General features: G+C 40.9%; 1 protein-coding gene, 1 long non-coding RNA gene and 1 pseudogene across 5 annotated transcripts; 1 reads left to right on the top strand and 2 right to left on the bottom strand.

The window, feature by feature from the left end:
- Window positions 1-844: 844 nt before the first annotated feature.
- Window positions 845-5,202, bottom strand: LOC311626469 (large ribosomal subunit protein eL28-like; annotated as a pseudogene). Its single transcript, XR_014797065.1, has 2 exons — window positions 4,789-5,202; window positions 845-3,040 (listed from the first exon to the last, which is right to left on the bottom strand). The product of XR_014797065.1 is annotated as a large ribosomal subunit protein eL28-like (transcript).
- On the top strand, window positions 3,036-4,394 carry LOC311626472. Its single transcript, XR_014795688.1, has 2 exons — window positions 3,036-4,114; window positions 4,155-4,394. It is a non-coding gene; the product is annotated as an uncharacterized lncRNA (long non-coding RNA).
- Window positions 4,771-17,378, bottom strand: LOC311626416 (protein FAM200C-like; the record flags this gene model as incomplete). Of its 3 annotated transcripts, none has more annotated exons than XM_084891770.1 (9): window positions 17,154-17,378; window positions 15,959-16,069; window positions 10,761-11,124; window positions 10,260-10,376; window positions 10,066-10,152; window positions 9,731-9,872; window positions 9,030-9,154; window positions 7,354-7,935; window positions 4,771-5,246 (listed from the first exon to the last, which is right to left on the bottom strand). In XM_084891770.1, exons 1-9 carry the CDS (start codon window positions 17,169-17,171, stop codon window positions 5,239-5,241), a joined length of 1,554 nt encoding a protein of 517 aa, XP_084747896.1. In that variant the 5' UTR covers window positions 17,172-17,378. The 3 variants fall into 3 exon arrangements, with proteins under 3 accessions (XP_084747896.1, XP_084747895.1, XP_084747894.1); XM_084891769.1 differs by having other exon boundaries at window positions 10,260-10,388; window positions 17,154-17,320; XM_084891768.1 differs by lacking the exon at window positions 4,771-5,246 and having other exon boundaries at window positions 6,038-7,935; window positions 10,260-10,388; window positions 17,154-17,327.
- Window positions 17,379-18,389: the final 1,011 nt, after the last annotated feature.

Below are 18,389 nucleotides of genomic sequence, written 5' to 3'. Positions count from 1 at the left end.
AGCTGAAACAGCCTGTGGCTGGGCACCAGCCCCTGGAATAGAGGGACTTTCACTGAGGTGAGGCTAGCTTTAAGCAAAGTGCAATTCAGTTTCCCAGATGATGGCATTCTGGCTTTTTGTCCTCGTACCCTGCACAGGGGTGCAAATCATGTTTAAGATCTTAGTACACGAGGTCCAAATGGTAAACCACAGTTTTGACTTGTCCTCCCTGGCAGGGACAGCAGTGGGGACAATAGTTGGAATCTGCTGGCACTAGCATCCTGCTTGCTGTTCCTTTGTCCAAGGTTGTCTTGTCCACCACTTGCCCTTCATTCTCCCTGTTCTTGCTCAGGCTAAGAATATTAAACTGGGCCTTAACTATTATCCCCGTTTTCTCACCTATAAAATGGGGATACTAATGGTGCCTATATTTTAATTTATCTGAATTTAATATACATTAAGAGCTTACAGATGGCGCGTAGTAAACATTGGCTAACATTATGGGAAGTTAGGTAATTTTTCCGAAGTCACATAGTATGCGAAGCTTGATGTCAGCCCAGGCCACCCGGCTCTGTAGCCCATGCACTTACCCTGTGCTAGTGCACTAGCACAATTGGGAAAAGGTATTCATGTACATAGCTCATCTGTAAAGTGGGGGAAACAGTAGCTGCTAGGGCAGTGGTTCTCAATCTTCCTACGGCCATGAGCCTTTAATACAGTTCCTCCTGTTGTGGTGACCCCCAACCATAAAATTTTTGTTGATACTTCATAACTGTAATTTTGCTACTATAATCATAATGTAAGTATCTGATATGCAGAATGTTATTTTCATTGTGACAAATTGAACATAATTAAAGCATAGTGATTAATCACAAAAACAGTATGTAATTATATTTATAAATATTGTGAAATATTTCTAGTTACAAATAAATGAAATTGTCTTGAAGCATGGTCCGTATGAGTAACAGTCTTAATATAACAACAGTAAACTACATTGCTACATTTTGCGACAGTATACATACGTAAAAAGCCAACATTAGTGGGAAGGTTGAGATTGCTTCTTTCTCACCAGATCAGAAATTCTTGGGGCAGTCTTTGCAAGAGCACAAAGAAGATCATCTTCCACAACCAGTCTACTTCTATATTTAGACTTGATAACAAGCTGGAAAACCCTGTTTCAAAGATATGTTGTTGGAAATGGAAAAAGGCGGCGCAATCCAGTCTCAGACAGAGACAGATATGACTGCGAACACTTGATCTAGAATTTTATAACTGGCATTGTAGAGAAATCAGTTCTCCCTGCATCACTGTTAATAAGTTCAATGAGCCAAAACCAGTTTGGCTCAGTGGACAGAGCATCGGCCTGCAGACTGAAGGGTCCTGGGTTTGATTCTGATCAAGGGCATGTACCTTGGTTGCGGGCACATCCCCAGTGGGGGGTATGCAGGAGGCAGCTGATCGATGTCTCTCTCTCATCGATGTTTCTAACTTTCTATCTCTCTCCCTTCCTTTCTGTAAAAATCCAATAAAATATATTAAAAATATATAAGTTCAATGAACTCTTGTGTTGTCTCAGGAACATCTTCAACTTTGATTGTGAATGGGCTTCTGGAAAGTGCAAATGGGGTGTCAGGTAGATTTGCAAAGTACAATGACATTTCGTCTACAAGCATGTGCAAGTGTTCTTTCACAGAAATTATCATTGTACTCCTTTTGTCTGGTTCAATGTTATTTTCCTCAAAGAAAGCAGATAAGGTAGGCAACATGTAAATTTTATTTTCATCCAACTTTTCTTGCCAAAGCTGAAGTTTCATTTGTAATGATCAGATCTTTACAGACAAATCGAGGTATGTTGCATTTGGTCCTTGCAGTGAGAAATTTAACTCACTCAAGACGGCAACCAAGCAAGCTATTTTCTGCGGTTCACTTTTGTTGCTGAAAAGTGCTTCGAACTGCAGTTTTGCTTTCTGATAAAAAAACGTTTTGAGTTCATCATGAAGCTCAAAAACACGTTTTGAAACTTCCTCTTGACAACCATCTCACTTCAGTGTGAAATAGCAGAACACTGTTCAGCTCATCCAACTTATTGCACAGCTACAAAAAATAGTCGACTGTTTAAAGTGCTCGCCTTTACAAAATTGACAGAAATTATGCTTTTCATTATTTCTTGTAACTCTTAAGGCAGCGTCTTCGCTGCTAATATTTGCCCATGAATCATACAGTGAGTTCCGATGACTTTTGGTGACTCATTCAGTACCAAACATTGAAATCCAGATCGATATCCTAGCATAGCTGGAGCACCATCTGTGCAAACACCACAAACCTTTTTTTAAGAGATCTTATGCTCTTTCAGAAATAAACCGTGTCAAATACATCATGTGCAGTATTTGTCATTTCAAGAGGTTTGCTAAAAAGAAATTTATCTTTAAAGTCGCCATCATTAATATATCTTGCAAACAATGTTCACGTAAACCAGTAACTGTGAACAGTTTGCAATGTCTGTAGATTCAAAATGCTGGATACTAAATATTGGAAGTGGAGCAGATTTAATTTCCTGGATTACCTGACCAAGAATATCAGCAGATATATCATCTATTCTTCTATGGACAGTGTCTTTAGATAAGGAAATTGCACTCACTTTCATAACAAATTCTTCTCTGATCATATCTCAAACAATGTCTTTGGCTGCTGGCAATAGTAAATCCTCAGCAATGGTGAGGTTTCATAGCTCTGGTGATTCTGAGTGCCACCAAATATGAACCTTCAATGGCTGCTAAGTTTTATTTGTGATACTTGTCACCAGTGTCAAGTCTAGCTTTCTTGAGTCCATCAGCTTTGCTTCTGAAATAGTTGATATCCTTGCCAGCAAAGCTTGGATGTTTTCTATAAAAAATGGCGTCTTAGTTTGTTCGGCTTCATAGGTTCGGCTGATAGAACTTCACAACACATTGCGGTTTTTCAATTTCTGCTGTAATTACTGAGGTAAAACCATACTGTAAAAAAAATCCTATTTTTTCTTAATGTTCTTCTCTACATGATCCATCATTCATGGGATGGTTTGCTAATGAAAAAATATACAATAGCTTTAATAATACAAAAGATGATAGATGGCATAGTGAAGTCAATACAGTTCATTCAAGTTTCCTATGATTTACCATTCTGTGTTGTTTTTATTACATACCTGTTACTATCACGAGGGGGCAGTATTCACATCAACCATAGTTGAATATAAAAAGACCAATCAGCATCCAGATTAATTTCCCATGGTACAGATATTCTTTTTTTGCAGTTGATTTTACAGTACATGATTTTACATTTACCCAGTAATTATAATTCATGAAATGTCGTTTTACCTCCAATACTGCTGCTTTCAACACAGTAGCTGTTTTTAACAGAGTACTAGTTGCTTTTTACAGTACTGTAGCTGCTCTCTACATGTGTGACTGGTCAGCGTAAGTACATTATGGCAACCAACCCTATCACATATACCTGCATTTGTATTGGGTGTATATGATGGGGTTGGCTTAATGATGTCATCACGCCAGGTACTTGTATGTGGCGTATCTGCACGTGGGTGGACCCACCTGGAGACGGATAAAGTGGTGGTGTCTGGGTTCCTAAGACCATCAGAAGTATGTTTTCTAATGGTCTTAGGGAACCCGTGAAAGGGTCGTTTGACCTTCAAAAGGGGTTGAGAACCGCTGATTTAGGAAATAATTCGGGGTCCTATAAATATACAAGAAAGACACTAACAGTATGGCAATACAGCAGTAGCAAAACAAAAGCTCCTGCCAAAACCGGTTTGGCTCAGTAGATAGAGCATCAGCCTTCGGAATGAAAGATCCCAGGTTTGATTCCAGTCAAGGGCATGTACCTTGGTTGCAGGCACATCCCCAGTATGGGGTGTGCAAGAGGCAGTTGATTTATGTTTCTCTCTCATCAATGTTTCTAACTCTCTCTCCCTCTCCCTTCCTCTGTAAAAAGTCAATAAAATATATTTTTAAAAGAGTAAGGCATAAGCTCCTGTCATAATTGACATCAAATTATGTGCTGGATACTTAGAACTCAACCTACCCTGTTTCCCCGAAAATAGGACAGTGTCTTATATTAATTTTTTCTCCCAAAGTTGCGCTAGGTCTTATTTTCAGGGGATGTCTTATCTTTCCATGCGCTAGGTCTTATTTTCGGAGGATGTCTTATTTTCAGGGAAACACAGTGATACTTAGCAATTTCAAAAATGTATTTTTACCCTAGCTGGTTTGGCTTTGCAGATAGCACCTATGGACTGAAGGGTCCTGGATTTGATTCCAGACAAGGACACATGCTGGGTTGCAGGCTTGATCCCCAGTGGGGGGCTTGCAAAAGTAGCAAATTCATCATTCTCTCTCATCACTGATCAAAATATATACATATTTTTTTTTAATTTTTTATTTATTTCAGAGAGGAAGGCAGAGGGAGAGAGATGAAAACATCAATAGTGAAAGAATCATGGATTAGCTGCCTCCTGTACAGGGTATCGAACTGTGACTTCCAGGCTTATAGGTCAATGCTCAGCCATTGAGCAACACCAGTGGGCGGTTTTTAATTTAAAGTAATGAGCAGCCCTGGCCAATGTAGCTGTTGGCTGGGTGAAGGCACAAGCCTGGGTTGTGGATTTCATCCCCAGTGGCCGATTGATGGATCTCTCTCTCCATCTTCCTCTTACAAAAAAAAAAAAAAAAAAAAATATATATACACACACACACACACACACACACACACACACACACACACACATATATATATATATTTAGGAGAGCTGGCTGATACCTTTATTGTTTAGGGGCAGGGTGCTCAAGAGCTCTTGGTAGGGTGAGCCTGCTTCCTCTTCACTATCACGGGCTTCTGGCTGCACAGGAGGGAGCTGGCCATGCGTAGATCTGGGTGGTACTTGTTCTAGACTCTAGAATCTAGAGGATCATGTACCGGATGTTGCTTAGGGTGGGTGCTCACGTAGGAAGTGGCTGGCTCTCACTGGCTGGATCTTTGCTTTATGATGAGCACTACCCCTTTGTCATCGGGCACCAGCTCCATGCCCACCGTCCTGCGGTGAATCAGCCCGTTGTAGCGAAAGGAGTTGTGGGCCTTCAGGTTACTGGGTTCGGTGCTGTACGTCTGCTTGTTCCTCTTGATCAGAAAGCTGGAGCAGTTCCACACGATCATTCATTGCAGGTGGGCAGACATGACAGCAGCTCCTCACGCTGCAGCCTCAAAATTAATTTAAACATCTTAAAGAAGTCGTGAACACACATGAAAGATGACAGTACATGAAGGATACAAAAAGAATAGTCAGAGATTTGATATAATTCCAGTGAGGAAAGATCTCCCTATATTAGGGTATTTCTGTACATCTAAAAAATTACATATTTTTAAAATACATTTTTATTGTTTTTAGAGAGGTAGATTAGAAACATCAATGATGAGAATCATTGATCAGCTGCCTCCCCCACGCCCCACATTGGGGTTCAAGTCTGCAACCTGGGCATATATATGCCCCGACCAGAAATGGAACCCTGACCACCTGATTCATAGGTCACTGCTCAATGACTGAGCCACAATGGCTAGGCCAGTGGTTGGCAAACTCATTAGTCAACAGAGCCAAATATCAACATAAAATTATTTGAAATTTCTTTTGGGAGCCTAATTATTTAAACTTAAAACTATATAGGTAGGTACATTGTTATTAACTTAATTAGGGTACTCCTAAGCTGGCCTTTGCTAAAAATGTCCTCAATCTCTCCCATCCACATCCATCTTGTATACTTGTTTCGTCTATCTCCTTTCGTTCCTCCTCTCTGTATGTCCAAACCATCTCAACGTATCTTTCTCAATCCTGGACATTACATCTTCTTTCACTCCACAACGTTCCCTAAAATTAACTTAATAAACTTTACTTACAGCTTTAAGTCTTAAACTATAGGTATGTTGAATAAAACTTGATATCATACTTAATAACATTATTTAATAAAAATAAATTCCTTACGATGTCCATAAAATTAAATCATGACAATGACTAACGCTAATGTGAACAATGGCCTTGCATTTCCTTGGAAAGTTTGAGTAAGTCAGATTTGTATGTTGTATTTTTTAATTTTAGGCACGATTCCAGATATGATTGTTCACACAAATATGTAGACCCGAATAAGGAAAGAACAGCAAATGCTAGTTTTTTCAGTTGATTATATGAGTCAGGAATACTATTCCAGGTGTTAAAAATCAACATATCTTCCTTCTCCAGGTCTTTCAAAGCAGACCACTTGTGCTGTGAACTAAGTTCACATTTGTTTTTCTCCAATATTTCTATATCAGCACAAAGACGTTCAAATTTTGAGCTCCACAATTCTTTGTTTTTTATATCCAGCAATTGCATTTCAAAGTTGCCAATGTCAATATTAAAGGGAGAAAAATTTAATTCTGTTACAGTAGCTTTCAGAGGTTTTTTAACAAAGGCTAACGTCGCTTTGCTGTTTCTGATATCCTGAAACCTGTTGAGAAAAGCTTCCCTCATATTTAAAAGTGTTGTCTGGAAATACCAAATGTCAATGTAAGAATTATTTTCTTGGCAATGTTTCAACAGGCTTGGAAAGTGAAACAAAGTTTCTCTTTCAAAATCTTGAGCCAAAAGAGATAATTTGTTTTCAAATGAAATAACTTCTTCTAACATTGAAAAAATTGTGTTTCCTTTCCCCTGTAGTTTACGATTAAGCTCATTTAGATGAGATGTAACATCTACCATGAAATAAAATTTTTGGATCCACTGATCGTTCCATAGTTCTGGATAGTGAACACCCTTCTCAAGGAGAAATGCTTTAATTTCTGTTAATAAGGAAGCAAAACGTTTCAAAACGTTTCCTCTTGATAACCAACGTACCTTGTTATGCAGCAGCAGATCTGCATACTCACTCTCAATTTCAACTAAAAATTCTTTAAATTGGCGATGATTAAAACCTTTAGCTATAATGGAGTTGATAATGTTAATCACCAATTCCATAACTTTGCAAATTTCTTCTGGAAATGTCTGCGCACAAAGTGCTTCTTGATGAATGATGCAATGGTAAGTAAGTATCTCGTGATTAATTTTTTCTTTCAAAATGGCAACAAACCCATTTCTTACACTGGTCATACTTTTAGACCCATCTGTTGAAATTGAGACAATTTTATCAAATGGAATATGATGTTTTTCAATGCACTCAATTACAGCATTTGCTATATCCTCTCCACATGTTTGACCTTTGAGTGGCAATAATCCTAAAAGTTCTTCTTTAGGACCTGTAGATGAAATAAATCGTACAAAAAGTGAAACTTGCACTGTATCATTTATGTCACAAGACTCACCAACTGCTATTGATAAAGCTGAAACCAATTTAAGATCTTCGACTCGCTGGTCAGTTAAATTCGAAGACATTTTGACTCTTCCATCTCTCACTGTTTTAGCAGACAATGGTAACTCTTTAATTTTTTTTAGAATATCTGCTTTATTCTTAAAATCCCGAAATAGCTCTTCAGATGCATTTATAAAACAACTTTTTATGTATTCGCCGTCTGTATATGGTTTTCCTCTCTTAGCAATCTCTTGACTAACCACAAAACTTGCAATATCAACATTGTTGGAAGATTGCATCCAGTAATTAAATACAGAACTTGAGTTTTCTTGACTCTTCTGAAGTTCCTCAACTGCTTTCTTCCTTGCATCACCAACAGGATATTTAGTACTAAATGACTCGTGTTTAGTTATAAAGTGTCTCTCCAAATTTGATTTCTTGTTATGTGCCAATTTTTCCTGACAAATAAGACAGGTCGGAAGGCCATTTAAGTTTTGAATAAACGCAAAAGTCTCGGTCCATTCAACTTTAAATACACGGTTTTCGTCTTCCGTTTTTCTTTGCTTCTTCTTTGTAGTCATGTCAAACAGGGCACCTAAAAAAAAGTTTTATTTTATAATAATAAAGCCACCAACACAAAATAATCACAATTCTTAAATTGATGACAAAATATCTGGAGGATTTGCCGATGGTTGGAAAAATACAGGTAACTTGCCCTAGCTGGCTTGGCTCGGTGGATAGAACATCAGCCTGCGGACTGAAGAGTCCCAGGTTTGATTCCAGCCAAGGGCACATACCTGGGTTTCGGGCTCAATTCCCAGCGGGGGGCGTTCAGGAGACAGCTGATCAATGATTCTCTCTCATCATTGATGTTTCTATCTCTCCTTCTCCCTTCCTCTACATCAATAATTAAAAAGAAAAGAAAAATATAGGTAACTTTATGCTTTGAGTAGGTACTTTTGTCACTAGTGCGTGATTTGCAGACTAGCACTAAACCACTGCACAATGAGACTGCTGACAGGTTCACTCAACTCCTGCTGAGCCTGCCTGCACCACGTCTCCCATTGCCCAACCTATGGACACCCACTTCTTCTAACGCCACTTCTTCAAAATAGACTCGCCCAAGCCAAAAACCAACTTATGTGCATGGGCCAAGAAGTTTCAATAGCACTGTACGTACTTACCCACCCGTGGTATTTTGTGGAAGAACTACACTCAAGGGGCCAAAGAGCTGCCATGTGGCTGGCGAGCAACAGTTTGCCGACCACTCAGCTAGGCTATATTTCTTTTGAAGATTTTTAAAATTTAGGAAAAGAGGCATCAATTGGCTGGCTCTTGCATACCCCCTACTTGGGGATCAAGCTCCGCAACCTGGGCATGTGTCCTGACTGGGAATTTGAACAGGCAACCTTTCAGTGAACGAGCTGATGTTTACCAACTCAGTCACACCCGCCAGAGCTAAACAGTTATTTTTTGTAAGTTCGTTATTGCTTGCTGACTCAGGAATTTCTAGCACCAGCAAACACTGCCAGGCACTACTGTAAGCATTTAACATTCTAATTTATTTAATCTTCACAACACTGGGAGACTGGGGAGGGAAGAGTAATTATTTAACCTGCCAATTAGACTAGAAATATAACAATTAAGGAATTACCTATCAGTATCACAATTATCTAAAGCAGTACATACCTTTTTTACTGTCTTTTCCTTTTGGTTTCTCTAGTTTAATTTCATTGCCAAAGACTTTTAAACCAGTGAGTTCTAAGGCTTTTTCCAGATCCTCAGCAGATTCAAAATCCACATAGCCAAACTTCCTTTAAGGTGATAAGGCAAAGGATAAAAAGTACAGGTTTAAAAAAAGCAAAAGCAAGAGCCCCATTTACATGTATACTAGACAAGCAGCAACACTAATGCAATGGGGCAAGCAATGATTTAAGTTAAAAAGCAGCATACTCTATTAACAAAACTAAGACACTGAAAGCTCAGGATACAGAGTGAGGTTTAAATATCAAGCAAGACCTGATGCAGGTCCACCGCTGAGTTTATCTTTATTAACTACACTGCTCATAACAGCTAACAAAAGAACTTGTTAAAGCATCAAGGAAGGAGAATCCTGTCTGGTTATTTGGATCTAATAGTTTTACATATTTTTAAGAATAAAAGCTCATAGCTTATTAAAAATTATTTTGTGCTTTATCAAAAGTTAAGGGAGATTATGGAAACTTCAATTGGGGAAGGTTGTACAATTTAATAAAATAAGTAATAGTTCATTAATGTCTGAACTTTGAAGACACACTCATGCTGAAGGGGAAAGTACTAATGTTCTAAAAAGGGAGGGAAAAAGCATTAGCAGACCCAGCAATACGGCTGGCTTAACTCCCCTTACCTACCTGGACACACCAATTCTGACATCCACAACAGCAAGATCGTTTTTAGCAAAAACTTCACTGATACCCGTTTTTAATTCAGGAGCAGACTTGCTAAAGTTCAGGTTTCCAACAAAGAGACTGAAACCCGTAGTTGGTTCTGTGGCTGCACAAAAAATTAACTCAAATTAATCTGATTTATAAAGTATGGGATGAATTTGATTTCCAGCATAAATTTCTATACACAGCACATCAGCATACTGCAATGTAACATCAGGTTTCAGTATTAAGTCCCTTTGTTGTTCATCACTTGTGCTATTAGGTACAAATCCCTCCCTCTCTCCATTCTGACAAGTTACCTTCCACTTTCTGTTTCTTGGCTTCAGGAGCAGCTTTCTGTTTGGCCATTTTCTTCTTTCCTTTTCCAGGTGCTTCTTTGACAGGTTCTGGACAAGATTTCAAACACTCTGTGTTATCCATAAGTAGCCACACATATTCAGTACCTTCTTTAAATAAATCTCACACCAAACCATTTAGAATCTAGCTCAATTACCTTCCTCCTCTTCTGCATTTTCATTCTCAGCTGTGCTCTTAGCCTTCACGGAAACAGCTTTTATGGGAGCTATCTTGCCTTCGGCTGGTGCAATCTCCATAGGTTCTTCTTCAGAGACTGAAAGAGAAGCTACGTAATCAAAAACTCAAGAGAATTATCTCAAATCAACATTAGTTCCAGATAAATATAAAGGAAAAAAATATAACACAGTACTGTGCTTAGTAGTTACATCAAAAATTAACAGATTACTTGGAAGTGAAACCCTATATTATGAAGACTATTCATAGAATGTGCTGTGCTAAACATTTTATCAGGGACAGGCAATCATTCACAGCTACTACCCTAGTACACAACCAGCACAGAGAATCCCTGGGAGGATTTTTATCTACCCCCATGGTGACATGGAAAGAGTATGTTTGCATGTTGCCCAGCCATCCCACAACCTCACCCCTAATGTACCTTGCAAACAAGAGCCCAAGGACTACCCATAGAACACCTTACCATCCTTTTCGTCATCATCCTCATCATCCAAGAAAGGGGCAGCAGCATTAGCTGTCATCACTGCTGGCTGAAATCCCTCCTCCTCCTCCTCCTCTTCATTGTTGTCATCATCACTATCTTCCTTCTTGATGTTCTCTGCTCCTTTGACTGGGGTGGCCGCTCCCATCTTACCAGGTGTGGCTAATGCTTTGGCTGGTGTAACTGCTGCCTTTTTGCCAGGGGTTGGCACAGCCACTGCCTTTTCGCCAGGGGTGACAACTGCTTTCTTGCCTGGTGTGGCAACTGCAATCTTTTTTGTTGGAAAAACCATCAGCTTTGTTCCTAGAGTTGTAGCCTTCTTGACTTTTTTCTGAGGAGTGATAACCTGGAAATTAAATAAACATGAGTTTATTTTTAAACTCAAGAGTGACCACTGGTTCCCACATAAGTGAGTGCTAAATTCTGGCACTACCTCTGGTTCAAGACCACATGGGTTAGATATATACTAACATGCTGAACTACAGCATCATGTTACATGTCCTTCTCTGTACCTATGAAATCACAGTCCTCATTTTCAGGTAAAATATCCAATCATAATGAACCCGTTAACACTTCAAATTCCTCTGGACCCAGACTTTTAAATTTCTGTATCTCATCCTCTAGTAATTGCTTTCAGCTTTGGCGAAGCTCTTCACCTCACCAAAAAGTATCCAAATGCAATCTGAAAATAGACTGTGTGGATTTCATCTGCTACTGTGTGGCCCAAAGAAAGATTTTTACAGCCTCAACTTTTTTTCTCTTCTAACAATGAGAACCAATGTTATATGTTGTTTTAAGGATTAAGCTCAAACTGTTAAGTGTTATTAAATCATTTGGGGAGGTGGTTTGAAGTTCACTGAAAACTCAGTATTAGGACCAGAGATAAAATGAGTTATCAAATAGGCTAGACAGTCCTTACAAAATTAATACAAAGAGTGAGCAGTTAGCTTGATAAAAACATTATCTACATTCAAGTCACACTCAAAGCTTTTTGTTGACCATCATTTCATCAAGTTATGTGTTAAAATAAAACTTGTAGTTGCCCTGACCGGTTTGGCTCAGTGGATTGAGCAACAGCCTTCAAACTCAAGGGTCCCAGGTTCGATTCCAGTCAAGGGCATGTACCTTGGTTGCGGGCACATACCCAGTAGGGAGTGGGCAGGAGGCAACTGATTGATGTTTCTCATCAGTGTTTCTAACTCTCTACCCCTCTCCCTTCCTCTCTGTAAGAAAATCAATAAAATATATTAAAAAAACAAACAAACAAAAACTTGTAGTTGTCTTTACTGTGTTTAGCCAGCATAGCCAAGGGTTCAGCAAGCCTGAGGGAGGGCCATCAAAGGATGAAAAGACAAAGAGAATAAGCTGGGTCTAGGTGGATCTTCTGTGCATTACTGAGACAACAGAACAGAGTCAGACTGCAAGGTGATGCTTTATTTTATAGTCAGAGTTAAACAAGGTAATTTACAATATTCTTATAAGTTTTACTTGTTTTGGCAGCACTTGCCAAATTAGCTACCCAGGAAAGATCTAGATAGCAGTCACAAGATCAAGCTTAATTATGCTAAGAGGGCTGTTGCCCTCTAAGCTGGGACATCTTTGCAGCTTTGCCAGCAGGTCAGTCCGAAGCTTAACCCTATAACCACTCCCTACATCTCACCCTTTTTTTAATTTTAAGCTACTAATAATGGATGTAAAATTTAAACATTAAGAACAAAGTTCTGACTATTAAAATAGTAACAAAACAATGCCAATGTAAAACCCAGACATGGTTATTAATAAAACAATGCTAATGTAACACTACAATAATGGAGAAATCAAATTATAGTAACATTTTTCTACTAAATTAAAGTTTCTTTTGCTGATTTATTCAAGAGTCCTCGGACTCGGCTATGCAAGTTTGCAGAAAACTGGCAGCTAACCAATGCTAGCATGGCCAGAAACATGAATGAGGGAGTAGCTTCCACTTCTTGCTTTTCTGCCATCTGCTGGGCCTTAGTTTTAACTTCTTCAGCTGACCCCATTTTGGCACCTTAGCCTTTTATATAGCCTTTGTCATCTTCCTTTTCTGCTTTGCTATCATCGGGGCAACTCTATCTTTTGAACAATGGGACAAGGAGCTTCTCTGGGTCCACTGTGGTGACATACGTAACGCTCTGGCACCCAAATTGGCTGTGCTGCTCCTACTGGAAAGATACAAACACAACCTCTTCCCAACATCATTACTGGATCTGGTCCAAACCATTATCCAGTTTGTGCATCCTTCCGGGCTAACCTCTCGGAGGCTATTGTATAGGAGGCCCAATGCCTTTCAACTGCTGTATGACCCTCTGCATTGAAATTCAAAAAACTTAAAGTATAAAGAACATGACTGAGTTTGTTTTGAGGTGACACATAACATCGGTCTCCCCATTTCTGTGTTAGTAATTGCATTTTAAGAGTACAATTTGCTCTTTCCACTATTGCTCCACCTTGAGGGTTGTAAGGGATACCAGTTTTTTGACAAATTTGATATTGTTAACAAAAATGTTGAAAAGCAGAACTAGATGATGCGGGTCCATTGTTTGTCTTTAGCTCTAAGGGAGGACCTAGTACCATAAAGGCAGCTAGGCAATGATTAATTACATGCTTGGTATACTCCCCCATTTAGGGAGTCGCAAAGATAAAGTGGGAACAGGCATCTACATTAACATGTACCCATCTATGCTTACCAAATTCCTTTATGTGGGTGACATTCACTTGCCAAATTTGATTAGGTTTAAGACCCCTAGGATTAACTCCCAAACAATTGTACAGGGCAATGAATTACTCACTGAGAGCACTACTTAACAATTTGACAGGCTTGCTCCCTAGAAATACCGAATTGTTTGCGTAAGGCAGCATCATTTTGATGATGCAAAAGCATGGGAGGACTGGGCAAGAGAAAATGAGGTAGCCTCTTGCATTACAGCAAGGAGGCGATCAATAGAATGACCCCAGTAAGGGAAGGGAGTAACCAATCTAGCAAGTTGTGCTGAACTTTATGTAAGGTTGTCTTGCTTCCTCTGTCAAGCAGCGTGGGGATGACAGAGATGAATCTCCCCTTAATATATGAAATAAAGGGCTTAAGTCAGCAGTGGTTAATTTTAAAGCAGGTCAAACCCAAATAATATCTCCTAATAATTTTTGGAAGTCATTTAATGTAAGTAAAGTGCAAGTCCGAATTTGAATTTTCTGAGTTTTTATTGGTTTTCCCTCAATAATGCTGCCAAGATAAGAAAAAAGAAATGTCCTCTGAACTTTTTCAGGTGCTATGCAAAATCCAGCACAATTCAGGGAATCCTGAAAATCTATATAGATATTATTTATATGTGTTTCATTTTTATGAGCTAAGAGAATGTCATCCATATAATGAATAAGCCTCCAGACATTTTTTCCTTATAGGATGTATGGTTGGAGCCACAAAATCCTGACATAAGGTAGGACTATTGGCTATGCCCTGAGGCAATACTTTAGCATAACTTCACCCCCATCATCCCAAATCCACTGGAGCTGTTCCCTTGCTTTCTTGCTCATAGCCCCAGGGACTGGAGAGGGCAGCGCCCCTGATGGTGGAGTTCGAAGCCTTTGGCAACCTTCCCCCATCTGTCTTGATTCCCCTGCCACATTCCTCCACTCCCTTTTTGGAGTGGGCTCTAGTCAGTCCCGAATCTAGGGACACAGACTGAAAGTACAGGCAGGCATTTCCTCTGGACATTCAGCTATATAATGATCGAGAAATTGTTTTCCTACCTTCTCCCATACCTCTATATTTACTTTTTCTTCCTCAGAAAACCATGAGCAGGTTTTACTCACAAAATCCAAAATCCATACCTCACAGAACAGCCCCTTGCTTGGAGTATAGTCTTAAGCATGGATATGCATACATTCTTTCTCTGTGATTCTGAATTTCCAATGTTTTACACCTAGCTAGTACTACTACACCCCTACCCTACTTACTGCGTACGCCCGCCTTGGGGCCTCCTTTCACCTGACAATTGCAGTTCCCTCACACTCAGGTCCGCATTGAGTGCCACTTGGGCCACACCAGCACAGCCAAGGGTTTGGTGAGCCTGAGAGAAGGCCAGCGAAGGATGAAGAAAAGACAAAGAGAATAAGCTGGGTCTAGGTGGATCTTCTGAGCGTGACTGAGACGACAGAATAGATCCAGACTGCAAGTTGATGCTTTACTTTATAATCAGAGTTAAACAAGGTAATTTACAATATTCTTATAAGTTTCACTTGTTTTGGCAGCACTTGCTGCTCCTCCCATAGCCCATTAGCTACCCAGGAAAGATCTAGGGAGCAGGCTGTGCCCTCTAAGCTGGGACTTCTGGGCGGCTTTGCCAGCAGGTCAGTCCGAGACTCTACCCTATAACTGCTCCCTACTTTACAGTAAGCAACAGTAGCCAGGAGTACCTGAGTATCATTATCAGCACAAAGGGAGGTGGCATTCCTCACTCCACAACATTATAAAATGTGACTAGTATTACAAAACTCATTCAAAAAACAAACAAAAAAAGAGCCCTGCTTGGCAGCTAGGAAAGGAATCTGGTAAGGCTAATCTCAGACCTGAATATAATACTCAGCACTGCCACACAAAAGACAGCTAAATGTCCAGGCTGTTTCCTCCCCTAGCATGTGGGGCTAGTATGCTGAAATTGGAAATGATTTAATACATCATCAAACATCATCAAACTAAGCCCCGTAGAGGGCACATGAGGAAGAGGCTCCAGATATTTTCTCTCAAACTCATCCAAATACTTACCCTTATGGTATTTTTAATATATATATATATATATATATATATATATATATATATATATATATATATATATATATATATATATATTATTGATTTTGAACAGAGAGGAAAAGAGAGAGTCAGAAACATCGATGAGAGAGAATCATCAATCAGCCACCTCCTGCACACCCCCCACTGGGGAATGTGCCCGCAACCAAGGTACATGCCCTTGACTGGAATTGAACCTGGGACCCTTCAGTCCGCAGGCCGACGCTCTATCCACTGAGCCAAATCGGTTTCAGCCCCTTATGGTATTTTTGACACTCAACCATTACAACAGGGCATATATGAATACAATCTTCCCTTTGCCAGTATTTTCAGACTATATAAAACTCTGCATTAAATTGTACATAATTACCTCTTCATTGCTTTCATCTTCTTCATCTGGCATTTCCTCATCTTCACTATCTTCTTCTACCTCCTCTGGAGGACAAGTCATTTTCTTGGAGTCACCTTGATTTTTATCAGCCTAAAACAGACATTATTAGCACATTACACCTCCCACATTTCAGGCCACTACCATTTTGCTTACATTCCTCACAGTACAATGGTCATCTCCCTTTTTCAGAACCCACTTTTCATTCTGTTAAATATTACAAATAACATAATCCAACTTTATGTAAAAAAGACAATTTCAATGAAATCATCTCCCTCTTCCTGTTTGCTTAAGCTCATCTGTTTTAAAGTTTATACTTCCAAAATCTACTCTTATATCAGGCACAATTTCTTAATACTCACTAGCCTACAATGGGACCGTTTTAATGGCCAATAACTCAAAACCTCACCTGGGGAAAACTACCTTAGAAAACCCTATGATGGTGGTGGGAGAGGGGGGTCCTAATTTATGGTGACAGATTTGACTGAGTAGTGATCACATGGTGCAGTACACAGATCTTATAATATAGAAACCCACACCTGAAACCTATATGTTTGACCAATGTCACCCCAATAGTTTAAGGGGGGGAAAAAAGCCTTCAGTAAATTCTGTCACCTTATCCCACTACTCTTCTGAAATTAAATTAGGGCAACATTAAAGAGAAATCAAGTCTTAAGCTAATTTAAGACCATTGGTCCTATAATTTTCCTTTCCCAGGAAAACCCCGCGCCAGGGCCACAGGGCCGTCTCCACCAGGTGCGCGCAGCCCTTCCTTCCGGGGCCCACCTCCTATTTAGGATCCTATAGGCCGCTCCCACCTCACGGAGCGGTCCCCTCCGGAGATGCCGGGCCCAGGCGGCACCGCCCGCCCGCCGAGGCACGTGCGTCAGGAGGCGGTGTCCCGCTCGCACCAGTCCCAGGAGTTTGGCCTCATCCCTCTACCGAGGGGCAACGCCCCCTCAGTCGCGAAGTCTTTCCACGCGGAATCAGCAACACCTGCAAAAGCTTTCCACCTCGCCAAAAAGTACCCAAAAAACGCGAGACCTCCGCACTAATCACGCGAGACTTTCCACAGCACAGCCCCCTCGAATGCGCCTGGGACAGCGCGCAGTTCTTCCTCACGACGCCTCAGAAAATAGGCCACGGCGTCCGTGGTTGTGCGAGGAAGGCCTCTTACCTTTGCGAGCTTCACCATGACGGCGGCTTATGACGGTGGAGTGTGTGGCGGGGGAATGGCGCAGATGTGCCCAAAGGACGGCCGCTGGGAATGAAGAACCGGAGATCGTACAACTCGCCAGGAGCTAAGCTCCAGCCTGAGGCGACAGACAGCCTGCCCAGTAATCCCCTCTAGAAAGGCGACCACTGTGTGCCCCTGTGACTCCACTTCAACCAACCAGAGTTTGCGCTCCTCCCATAAGCCAATCGGCGGAGACCGGGCAGGAGTGGGCGGGCCAAGGCCGCCGGAGGAAAGGGTGGAGATTCCGTTTCTGCGGCCTGAGGGGCGGTTCGCTTTGTGCGAGGCCGACGTTGATTGGGTGGCGGGCGCGCGGTTCCTGAAGTGCCCTCCGCGGAGCCTGCGCCTTGGGACGGACATTTTTTGGCGACGCGTGTACGGATTTCGTGGGATGTGGTACTGGCCCTTTCCTGCTCCCGATCTGTCGACTAGGGCAGAGTGTTGTTGTTTTTTTTTTAATTTTTATTGATTTTTTTTTTTTACAGAGAGGAAAGGACAGGGATAGAGAGTTAGAAACATCGATGAGAGAGAATCGTCAATCAGCTGCCTCTTGCACACCCCCTTGGCCGGAATTGAACCTGGGACCTTCAGTCCACAGGCTGACGCTCTATCCACTGAGCCAAACCGGTTTTGGCATGGGCAGAGTTTTTTGATATCCCGGTCCTGCACTCCATGCTCAGACGAAAAGGCTGCCACGGAGAAAGGAATTCGCCCATATTGTCTTGATGAGCCCGAGAAGACCTAGGTTCACAACGCCAGAGTGGGAGGCCCACCTTAATCCCGGTCAGAAAATCCCCTGGTCGGGCTGAAGCCGGTTTGGCTCAGTGGTAGAGCGTTGGTCTGCGGACTGAAAGGTCCTGGGTTCGATTCTGGTCAAGGGCATGTACCTTGGTTGCGGGTGCGACCCCAGTAGGGGGTGTGCAAGAGGCAGCTGGTTGATGTTTCTCATCCACGTTTCTAGCTCTCTAGCTCTCTCCCCTCCTCTCTGTAAAAAATCAATAAAATATATTTTAAAAAAAAATCATCGTTTGCAGCAACCTGGATGGAATTGGAGAACATCATGCTGAGTGAAACAAGCCAGTCAATGAAAGAGACACCACATGACCTCACTTATTTATGGATGATAAAGAACATTATAAACTAAAGAACCAAAAGATAGATACTGTATAGAAACAGTAA

This window comes from Pipistrellus hanaki (assembly GCF_964339955.1).
Source record: "Pipistrellus hanaki genome assembly, chromosome: 8".
Classification (NCBI taxonomy): Eukaryota; Metazoa; Chordata; class Mammalia; order Chiroptera; family Vespertilionidae; genus Pipistrellus; species Pipistrellus hanaki.
Note: the sequence above shows the minus strand (reverse complement) of the source record. Positions and strands in the feature narration are given on the sequence as shown.